Below are 10985 nucleotides of genomic sequence, written 5' to 3' on the forward strand. Positions count from 1 at the left end.
ATTTTGTTTTGCATGATTTGGTTTTGACCTATCAGGCTTCTTTTTGGTGCTGTTATGGGAGTTGGTAAAATATCGTTTTCACATTTTCTGGCAGAAACTATGGAAAGCCAAAGTTGCTGATGCAATCAGGGTAATAAGAGAAGGTTGAACCCTACCTGCTGCAACCTACTTTATGGCATATTTTAGAAAGTTTGGCCATTGATTTACTCAAATAGGTGGTAGTAAATCCTTGGAAATATTCTCTTTCCCCCCACTGTTCTTGTCATCACCTTTCCTTTGAATCATCATAAGGAAAGACCCCACAATTCCTGACAGGAAGTTAGTCAAGCAACTTGGATAGTTTTTCTTCTCTCATTACCCTAACCAGATTGAAGGCAGAGACGTGTAAACCAGTTCATGGAATATGCTTATGAAACTGGGGCTTTATTGCTAGTTGCGAGTAATTTTTTGTTTTTTCTCAAGCAAAGGCCTCTTTGGGTCCTAATTTCTTTAGTCAACAGCCAGGCCATGGAATTCAAAGAAACTACTAACTTTAACCAATGAGAATTACAAAGCCAAGTCTAAGCCTGCATCATCTTTCATAGCCTTGGCAGGTTTTTCTAAATTATTGAACAAGTTGCTGAATAGAGTGCCTCTGTTGTCACTGAGTCCAGCAGATTCCTAAGTTCCTCTTGTAAGTTATTTGACGTTGAGGACCAAACTTTTCCCCCAAGTCAGAAAACTGGTAGGCATTTATTCTACAAGGTGTTGAAAAGTTGCTCCATACAATTTAGAAGGGAATCTTCTGTATTATTACTCACAAGAAATCCTGCCAAGGGTAAAGAATTCCAACAGTGGTAGGGGAAATGCAAGTCTGCAAGAGGAGACTAATCGAAGGTGAAGAAATTGATCTGCATTTGAAGCTTGAATGTGGTGAAAATGTCGAAGGAGTTCATGCTTGAAGTATAGAAACGTCTACCATCGACCGTGCCTTACCATGGTGATATAACTAGTCAAACATAGAGGGAATGCAGTGGCAGAAACCAGTATATAAATTAAAATCCAGAGTGATAATCCCAACACCAAATGAACACCAGTGGATTTTTTTAAAAAAGCTAAAGGGGACAATTTAAGCTTTGGAATGCATTTTATCATATCAGCTTCAGATGAAATTTAGTAACCTGACAAGCAATAAACAGATGAATTATTGCTCGTAGCATGACCCAGGACCAGTTGGAGGACGTCGAGCATATTTGTTTGTGGCTGGAGCAGCCTGAACCCCACGCCGATTCAATAAACATCTGAAGTACTGGTACCTAGGCAATGCAGTTAAAGTAATATTTCGTGCAGCTACAGGCTCCCTCTTGCTCCACAAGCGCTCTATATGAAAATGGAAGCCATGGCATCATTAAAAAAAAGAACTGATAATGGAAATGCATTTCTGTTATAAGACACAAATAAGTCAACGAGTTGTACCAATGAAAGTGACTTCAATTATTAAATCCAACAGGATATGTGGTAACACGCAATTGATTTGCTTGCCCTAAATGCTTAACTCCATCTAACACATTTTTACCTAAAAAGGAAAAAAAAATAATCTATGTCGATGTCGAATAGAGCCAACTAGTACAAGCTAGAGCCAACTAGTACAAGCTAACAAAGTGATTCGCTTACCTAATATGCATATTTAGGTATGCATTAATCATTATGTGGGACAAATCAGGTTAACAGACAGTAATTCAAGCAATTCGGTTACTCTCTCTTACAACTTTATATTTCCTTTTATCTCATCCCTTGTCTCAGATAATTATGCTGTGGGCTCCATAATCATTTTTCCCAGTTAAAAGCATTCACAAGCACAACAAAAAGAGAGCAGATAGAGAATCAAAAGCCATAATACAAAATGATTAGGACACAAAAAAGAAGGGCATTATGACATTCCAAATAGTTGAAATGGTTTCTTTCAATCCACAAAACATAAAATCAAACATTTTTACCTAGGTAAATAATTAGAAAAGGCACTGCCTTGAAAAGTCATCTCACTTCCATCCCAAAACATTTGTTTCAAGTAGGAAAAAGGTGACATACTCATTGCAATTCTGAGTGAACCTCTTCCATGAAATTATTTAACTTTCTCAGTGGGTCCTTACAAACACCAAGTAAGTTAATCACTTATTTATTGGATCCTGTGTAAGGCATCTATTATAACTATGTTCCTAATGTCTTCTTTTTTTCAACATTTTCTTCTTATTTTAGTGTTTTGGGTTGGGATGGAGTATTTTCCGGAGAAAAAGAGGACCTTATCTTTAAAAAATTAAAGCATAACTTGAGCATCAAGGTTAATAAGGCAACAATGATGTCAAACAAACACTTATACTTGGGTTTTAATGTAGCACAACTTTATAAAAGTGTGTAACATACCTGCTGCTGCAGCAGCTCGAGGCCATATCGTTTGCTGAACATTTGATGTATCAGCCGTCTCACCCCACATACAAACTTCTCCTCCAAGAACAAGGTTTTGCTCGGATACATTAGTTATTCCTTCCAGTGGCTCAGCATTGTAAACTTTCTCCCAAGGAACATCAAGATGGTCAAGATACCAAACACCTTGATTGCTGAAAATGCATCTGAATCCCTTTGCGACTGCCTTTGGACAAACCCCAGGGCCCAACCTACCACAATAGATAAATTCATCAATGCTTGGAATACTGGGTAACACCTCATGCATGCAAAACTTCAATTAAAAGTTTAAAACTCACCAGTTATGCACCACAGTTCGTGGATTAAGATTTGATGCAAAAGCATTGAATGTTTCTTCCCTGAGATGAGAATATTCGGATTCTTCAGATATTCAAATATTTTAAGAAAAAGATCAGTACAGAATGTTTACAGAAAATGAAACAGCAATGCAAAATAATCTTTGGATGGCACATTTTGCTATTTACTTTTGCAGGCTTGTAGAAATAAATCTTGGTATCATCTCATGCACCATTTAAATTTTAGGCAATTTATATTGCTGACATCCCACAATTTTTAAGAAATTCTATTGAGAACTTAAGAGAGAATAAGTGGGGCTAGACCCAATATCTTTTCATGCAGCAGAGTCCAAACTGAAAGCCATGTTTAGAACATTAACAGCAATTGTAGAGCACGGACAAAGACATACCAATTGACAGGTGTCCAGCCTTTTGAGATTGCCATTTCTTGAGCCTTGAGTACAAAATATTGATATGCATCCTTAGCGGTTATATTACGATTGTTGAGCCTGCAATTGTCTTGATTAGATTAATGGTTTATGGGACAGGTTCTACAAAAAAGTTACTGCTTAATCCCCGGCATGGCAACATTGAATGGCTAAATTATTATATCCTATGTAGCAGTTACTTAGAGATCATGAATCATCAAATAATAAGTAAATGTCGATCAACAAGAATTGTGAGGCATGTACCACTGTTTTATGTGTGGAGTAGAGGTCCAGCAATCTGTAAAAACAATTAGTGCTGGAATTAATAAACTTCAGAAGGGCAGAACAAAAGGCATAAGTGAGCATGAAAATAACACCGGAAAGAGTTGAAATAAAAGCCTGAAAATTTATCTAAGCAAATAAGTCTGCATCACAAATTCAACTGTTCATTTAAGCTTTTAAACTAAAAATTAAAGTTGATGACAGATTTAAAAGCCTTCACTCAGCGACTTATACTTCCTTGAATAAACAACAGATTTGTTGTCAATTTCTAAAACACCTTATCATAGATGAGAAGACAGATATACCAGATTTATAATGAAAATGTAACAAATCTATCCATCTAGTAGTTTAAAGAAAAAGATCAACGTCAAATTTTTTAATGACTTTACAAGCACACAGTTTCAACATATGGGGTTTTCAGAAGCCTCAAAAGATGAGCTTATTTACTTTGTCCTCTCATCTAATAGTTGCATCAGGTTTCTATCATTGTATAGCAGCCTTTCAGCATGAATATGCACATATATAACGATCCTAAGCAGATAGCATTCAAAATCAATAAGAGAAACTAAGTGAAAAAATTTGGTTTCAATCCGAGCACATAGTTGTATCATTTTAATGAAGGATAACAGAAAAGTCTGTTAGCAAGAAGAAAGCCACTCCACCAACCTGTATTAACCTCATCACCACCCAAGTGGAAGAGTTCAAATGGGAAAATTTTTCTGATATCTGTAAAAGACAAATTTTAATTATAAGTTCACACAAGAGGGAAAGGATATATGGCAAATGGCTCATAAAAAGTGATTGTTACTTGTTAGAGCATCTGTGCAGGATATGTATCCATAAGTAGGTTACTACTTGCAGTGAATAGCAAACCTTGGCTCAAACTCATACTATTCTACTGCCAAGAAAATAAAAATAACCGGTTCCCTTCAGCTTTAGTATTATGGGGCTTCTTTTGGCAATTATTTTGAAAAGAAAGAACTTAGCCCAAAAAAACAATGTAAATATAGTTATATTGGAGATAAAATGTTTCAGACTATCAAAGATCCCATCCTATTCAATAATCAAGATTCTGCATGAAGTGTTCTCGTATGTAGGATGAAACAGTTCTTTTATCCGCATTTTACCAACATTAAAGCCAAAAGAAGCTTGCACGCTCGAAATTTTAACCAATGCAAAATTTTTCAAATATATGTAAAATTTCTTATACCCTGGCAAAGATCCTTAAAATTCAACCAAAGACTACAATTCTAAACGTTGGGAAGCTGAAAACTCAGGGGTATATGGCTACGGGTAAATCAACCAACTGACGATCAACTGACCTGCTCTGTTAAGATTTTCAAGCATAAATATCAAGTGCAACAACCATGATGCTAAACATTTGCGTGTTGATAAGATTATTGCTAATCCACAAAACTCGCACAGTTGCAGAAAATAACTAACACTACCATTGGAAGGTTTTCGTGGAGCTTAACCTGACAGAATGCCAGAAATCAAATCAAAAGTAAAATTTTTTGAAACATCAAGTGGTTCTCTGCAGGAAGAAGTCGGCCAAAGATCAGGATACCCGGCTCCCCTGCACAAGAAACAAGTCATTTTAAATCCAGGGTTGATGGATTAAGAAGCCAAATAAGAAATAAGTAAACTAAACAAGAAATACAAAGCCAATATGCAAATTGAGATAATAAAAATTCCACCTTTTTTCTAAAGAACAAAAAGAGTAAAAACCAAGCATCTTTCATATTCTGTACTGTTCAAGATCAAGATACATTGGGATATGTTTTTAAACGAGCCTAGAAACTATGTCCTTCTCATTTGCAGGATTAAAAAAAATCCAGATGATTTCAACTGCCATATGATGAATATTACAAATAGAAATACTCAAAAAAAAAATCATATCCTAAAGTCCCTCAATAGAATGATATCAGATCAGCCTAAGACAATAATTGGCATTATAAAGCATCTTACCATGACTCTGCATGACCAGGGACATCTACTTCTGCCATAACATGGATGCCTGCCATACACCATGCAAAATAATAAGAAAAGAATAAGCCATTATAGACAGCTTAAGTTAATTGTTTTAAGAAATTGCACTATGCTTTTACCATCAAGTCACATGATATAACTATAAATTAAAATTTAAAAGAAAAAAAGAGGTGTTGGGGGCAGAGTCAATCCAGTGATCCCTAGAAAATGGCTAAGATGTTCATTTAAACTGTCAATAAACTTGAAAGATCAATCTCACCTCTCATTTTGGCGAAGCTTCACATGAGTGCATGAAAATAAGAAACAGAAAGCACATAATTAGGGCATGCCTGAGCAAGAAGCATGAAATCGAAAAACTTTTCAAAAACGGAAAAGGAAGCAAGAAGAGGTGACAAAGAGTGAGATCTATTCAGCCATGCATTTTGGTAGACATAAAATCAGAACACTAAATTGACACTTTTGGATAACAATACAGCAGATGATAATTTTTTTTGTGAAAGCATTCTGCCTAGTTTTTCTTAGTTTAGAAATATAAACACATAAAATACTCCAAAAAAAGTGCTTAGAAGTTTTACAGCATAGAAGGCATCTCCGGATTTATAAAGTTTATGTATCTTACCTAACAATTTCACTTGCATCCTCAACCGTATAGCGTTCCCATTTTGTATAAGAACCTTTCCATAAATCTGGATATGTAGGTACTTCTAGAGGAAACGACTGCTCATCTATGATGTGCCAATGAAGGACATTCTACTGAATGCAATACTCATTATCAGAATGACAAGTAAAATGACTGGAGAAATAAAGATGGTACAATAATTTATGACTGCTCAAACGAATTCCAACTGTGAAATGCAGGGCTGACAAAAAGAGTACAGCTAGTAGCATTTTCTTACAAGTTTAGCATAAGACAGAGATTCAATTATCTGCTTAATGACGTCAATCGGTAAATAGTGCCTCGATGTATCTGTAACAGATTGCATATGCAATGGTATCAAGTTAATATTCCATAAATTTTATTTAAGAAGAAAAAAGCTCTTTGTGTTGCAAACAAAACTGAGACTTACCAAGCAAAAGCCCACGATATGCAAACCTTGGCTTATCTTCGATGTACCATGGTGCTTTGTATACTTGCACTGATTTAGTCCCATAATCGAAAGCACACAACTGGCTGAATGTCTGGGACATTATAAAAGAGAAGAATGAGGGAAGAGACATATAAGAATCCAATCCAAAGTATCAGAACCATGTGCATTGAAGAGCAAATAACTCCAAGATATTTATTTAACCAAAGATAATATACAATCACCAAAATATGTGTATTTGTATAAAGATCTATGAGGAAGGGAAGAGATATTTCACCCAAACACCCTCAAGATTACATACACCAACAGTGTACCATGTACCTAGTTCAGTATACAAGTAAATGATTTGCCTGCTTACCTCCAATCCTCTTAATGCACCATAAACAGTATTGGCCTGCCAAAATATAAGAAGACAGATAGATAAGTGAATATCAGTAATCATAACACATTCAATTAATTCAAATTGACTCAAATTCAGAAATAATCCTCATAGTACATGTAGTTCAATAAAGATGAATTTTACACTCGAAAATTGGTAAAATCATAACTAAGCAGATTATTATCCCAGCCTTCTAACGAAGACCCTCGATAGGCTGTGCATGTCCACAGTGGAAATACAAAATTTGTTATTGAATCATTTCATGAGGTTAACTTGAATCAATTATTAATCTAGCTACGCATATTTGATCACATATTCATACATAGGAAAGCCAATAAACTAATCTACTAAACACACCACCAAAGACACTACTAAGCAGTAAACACCAACACTAAAGCTAGCAAAATCTGAAAACAAAAATACAGGCTTTGTAGTATAACAAATGAATTTGCAATAGCCATGAAAACCAGTCCACAGCTAAAAACAAATTCCCAGCACGTCCTCCATCTGATCATCAATAAGTCTCAAACTTTACCTCAATTGTAGCCTCCCCAACAATAGACTTCCCATCATTCTTTGCCACAAACAAGGTATAACTCTCATCTACACCCAATTGAAGCTGAAATAATCAAACCAAAACAATCAACAACATAAAATAAAATAAAATAAAATCTTTTAATTGAATTTAAAAAAACAAAAACCGTAGGTTCAGACTAACCTCTTCACTGTCGGAATTCACAATGATCCTCAATTCCCTGATATCATAAACAGATCTTATCCCTCTCCACTTCTCAAAAATTGAAACCCCAGAAACGTGTTTAAATATGATCTTCTTATATCTCTCAAATCCTTCCCTTAAAATCTTCAAGTCCCCTCCTTTCCCCAAGACAGACAGAGACAGAGTTGGGTCCACAGTCAAAGTTTCATTGCCAGATTTAAACTCAGATGGCAAAGGCCAAATATAAGTCAATGACTCATCCAACTCAAACCCAGAATTCAACACTACAAGCTGACAAACACAAAGTGAAAATATAAAGAAACTGAACTTGGAATGGGGTTTTTGAGAAAAAGGTAACATCTTCGTTTAAAGGGTGGAAAGATTGGTTTTTTTTTTTTTTTGATTATTTGAGTTATTGGGAGTGTGATTTTGGGAGTAGGGTTCAAGGGGTTATTGGTGGAGGGGTTGATAAAGAAGGGAAGACTTGAACGATACTTGATGGGCTCGTGGGACAGGAGGGGACAAGTGTTTGCAACTGTTGAGTGAAGTGAAAGTGGAGTTTTCAAGTGTTTCACTGTTTCATGTGTTTGTTTGTTTTTCTGTTTTTACAGTTGATGGTTCTGAGATCAGATTTTTTTTTTGCTGTTTGTTTTTATTTTCATTTACTTTTGGCTTATTGCTCATTGTATTTGTTTCTTTGTGAAGTAAAACAAAATCATTTTCCTTTCTAACTTTTCTTTTTGAAAGGTAATTAAAGAAAAGAACAATCAAATGAACCATTTATTTAAATTCCTTCTAAACAAAGAGAATTTTCATTTTACTTTCTCACTTTTCTTTTTAAAAAGTAATTAAAGAAAAGAACAATCAAATGAACCATTTATATAAATTCCTTCTAATCATAAAGAATTATTTGAATAATAAACAAGGCCATTGAAAGGAAATATTTTTTTTTACTATTTTTCTAAAAAAAAAGGTTGCAATTTTGGACATTATTATTTTTGTCACTTGTACTATTCTACTAGAGATGAAAAATAATGATCTTAACATGTTTTTTTTTGAAAGATACAATTATCTTAGGTACCCTCCGAACTCTATCCAAATTCAAATATAAAGTACTTGTCTCTTACATAATCATTTCAGAAACCCATATTTACCCAATTAAAAGATAACTATTATCATTTTATATATATATATATATAAAGGGAAATTAAAGCATTACATAAATCTAGATCAAAATTAATCTTAAAGCATCTGTTAGAAGATAAGATAAAATATCATATGGAGGGGATATAAATATATGTAAACTTGAATTAAAGTTTTTATGTATGTTATCATCTAATTAGTTTTGCAGGGAATGTGAAAAATAAAATATTTTCGATCTCTTAAAAGTAATTTATTGATTTTCATATCAAGTGGTCACTAGAATCATTTTTCAAAAAAAAAAAAAGTGGCCATTAGGATCCAAGTGTAGAGCAACATCTATACTAGAAATTTTTTGAATGGCAGGTAGAGTTCAACTTGTTTTCTTTTATATTCTTTATTCCAATACAATAATAAACCTTGATAAATGGCCCATAATTCAGCTGTAAGAGTGAAAGATATGACTAATTTAATTGTGAATCCATATGCAGGACTCAATTGTGACGTCATATCTCACTTAATTGTGAATATTTTTGTTGCACTTACTTTTTATCAGTAAAGCAAAGGCATCCACCTTGATTCGATCCAGCCAGTAAATCTTAAAGAAACTTTTTTGAGAGAAGAAATAAGACTAATCTTGCTCGACATCGTTAACTTGTGGCTGTAGTTTAGTGGTAAGAATTCCACGTTGTGGCCGTGGAGACCTGGGCTCGAATCCCAGCAGCCACATTCGTTCTGCTTTTTCGGCCTTTTAAGTCCTTAGCGGCAACACCGAACGCGTACGGCGAGAAACGACGCCGTAATACTTGTTGGCCTATTAGTCATTGTCAGAAATGTTGGTTTCTTTTCTTTTAATCTAAAAATATAACACAAAAATCAAGTTATTTAGGTAGACATTCACAATTATACGATTTACGAAATTTTGTTCTTTTCACAATTTTGAAGAATATTAAGTTATAAACCCGATTTAAATTTTATTACATAAAATTTATTGATTCTACAAAGTTAGCTATTTTTTTCACTTATTTAGAGGACTCTGCTAAATAGGCTGAATATTAATACACACCTAAAAATCATGTGATTATAAATAATAGCATTTATGAGTATTCCAATATTTCAAACTTGCGATCCACTTAATTTTTCCTTTATTTATAATATATTTTCTCTTTGATCCTAAAAACTCAATCATGATCTATATCTGTTTCTTTGTTAAAATAAATAAATTAATATAAATTATTAAGTGGATAAATCTTGAAATATAGAAAGTATTTTACTATTGTTCTCTATTAAAAAGGAAACATCCTGCATGAAAAGAATGCTATATCTCATAGCTTTATTAAATTAAAAAAAAAGGTATGACTTGAAACAAGGGAATCTTTTTTCCCCAATTGCTGGTTAATAAATTAAATAATGGAAATATTTGGGTATCAAATACCAGCATTAAAGAATTTTTTTATATATATATGGCAATATTGAATCTTCTCAAAGGATGAACCCAACAAAATCAAGAATATGATACCATGCTTTTGCCTTAATATGCAACTTAGCAATTATATATATATATATATATATATATTGGTGTTACAAAAATTGTCAAGCTTTTAAGCATAATGGTTCAAATCCAACTACAAATTTTGGGTATAAATATATTCTCTTATTAATTATTGAATTGATGGAGTCATATTTCACGTGTGGAAATAAAAATTAAAAAGAAAGTTGTTTTCTTCGTTAATAAAAACTTCGAGATTCAATCTTTTCATCACACTCATGTTTTTTTCGAGTGGATGCCTCACCTACCATGTGGTGTTTGTTAACGAAAACTTTAATGATACGCTTTTTGTAAATTTACTATTATAAATCCTCATTCAATGCGTCCAAAATTAGATTAAATTATCTATTTTATTGTATTTCTATATATATCATCTTTATTCGTGTTCTTAAAAATATCTATTAATAAAACTCTCATCTATAGACCCCTTTTGCAAGGTTTAAGAAACACTCTTATTTGATATCGTCGAAGTCATTAATTATAAAATCAAAAAATTTTATATGTCAAGTTTACTTGTGAAGTCAACTTGCATATATATATATATATATATACATATACATATACGTAAATTGGGTTTTTGCCATATGTTATGACCATGTAAAGCTTTGAAAGTGATATAAAAGGATCAAAAGCATGGTATTATGGAAAGATCAAGGAAGCAAATGAAAAAGAAATAGGTA

The 10985-nt window shown here is 33.4% G+C and overlaps 1 protein-coding gene and 1 non-coding gene across 2 annotated transcripts; one reads left to right on the forward strand and one right to left on the reverse strand.

Moving 5' to 3' along the window:
* Positions 1 to 1013: 1013 nt before the first annotated feature.
* HEXO1 (beta-hexosaminidase 1) lies at positions 1014 to 8098 on the reverse strand. Its single transcript, XM_021440175.2, has 15 exons — positions 7617 to 8098; positions 7434 to 7517; positions 6878 to 6913; positions 6502 to 6613; positions 6331 to 6401; positions 6054 to 6184; positions 5694 to 5710; positions 5414 to 5462; positions 4921 to 5021; positions 4112 to 4171; positions 3428 to 3461; positions 3146 to 3244; positions 2739 to 2798; positions 2401 to 2651; positions 1014 to 1359 (listed from the first exon to the last, which is right to left on the reverse strand). Exons 1-15 carry the CDS (start codon positions 7974 to 7976, stop codon positions 1184 to 1186), a joined length of 1641 nt encoding a protein of 546 aa, XP_021295850.1. The 5' UTR covers positions 7977 to 8098; the 3' UTR covers positions 1014 to 1183.
* A 1315-nt stretch (positions 8099 to 9413) lies between these two features.
* Positions 9414 to 9485, forward strand: TRNAH-GUG (transfer RNA histidin (anticodon GUG)). Its single transcript has one exon. It is a non-coding gene; the product is annotated as a tRNA-His (tRNA).
* The last annotated feature ends 1500 nt before the right edge of the window (positions 9486 to 10985 follow it).

The sequence above is a fragment of the Theobroma umbraticum genome, unplaced genomic scaffold, assembly GCF_002168275.2.
Source record: "Theobroma umbraticum cultivar Fairchild unplaced genomic scaffold, ASM216827v3 scaffold_81.0, whole genome shotgun sequence".
Taxonomy (NCBI): domain Eukaryota; kingdom Viridiplantae; phylum Streptophyta; class Magnoliopsida; order Malvales; family Malvaceae; genus Theobroma; species Theobroma umbraticum.

What these genes read in the sequence shown, in the direction of transcription:
- HEXO1 (XM_021440175.2), bottom strand. Translation starts at nt 7,976, where the DNA reads ATGTTACCTTTTTCTCAAAAACCCCATTCCAAGTTCAGTTTCTTTATA. An exon ending in TGAATTCCGACAGTGAAGAG is followed by an intron (nt 7,518 to 7,616) that starts GTTAGTCTGAAC and finishes TGATTATTTCAG; the next exon opens with CTTCAATTGGGTGTAGATGA. An exon ending in CTCTGTCTTATGCTAAACTT is followed by an intron (nt 6,185 to 6,330) that starts GTAAGAAAATGC and finishes TGCATTCAGTAG; the next exon opens with AATGTCCTTCATTGGCACAT.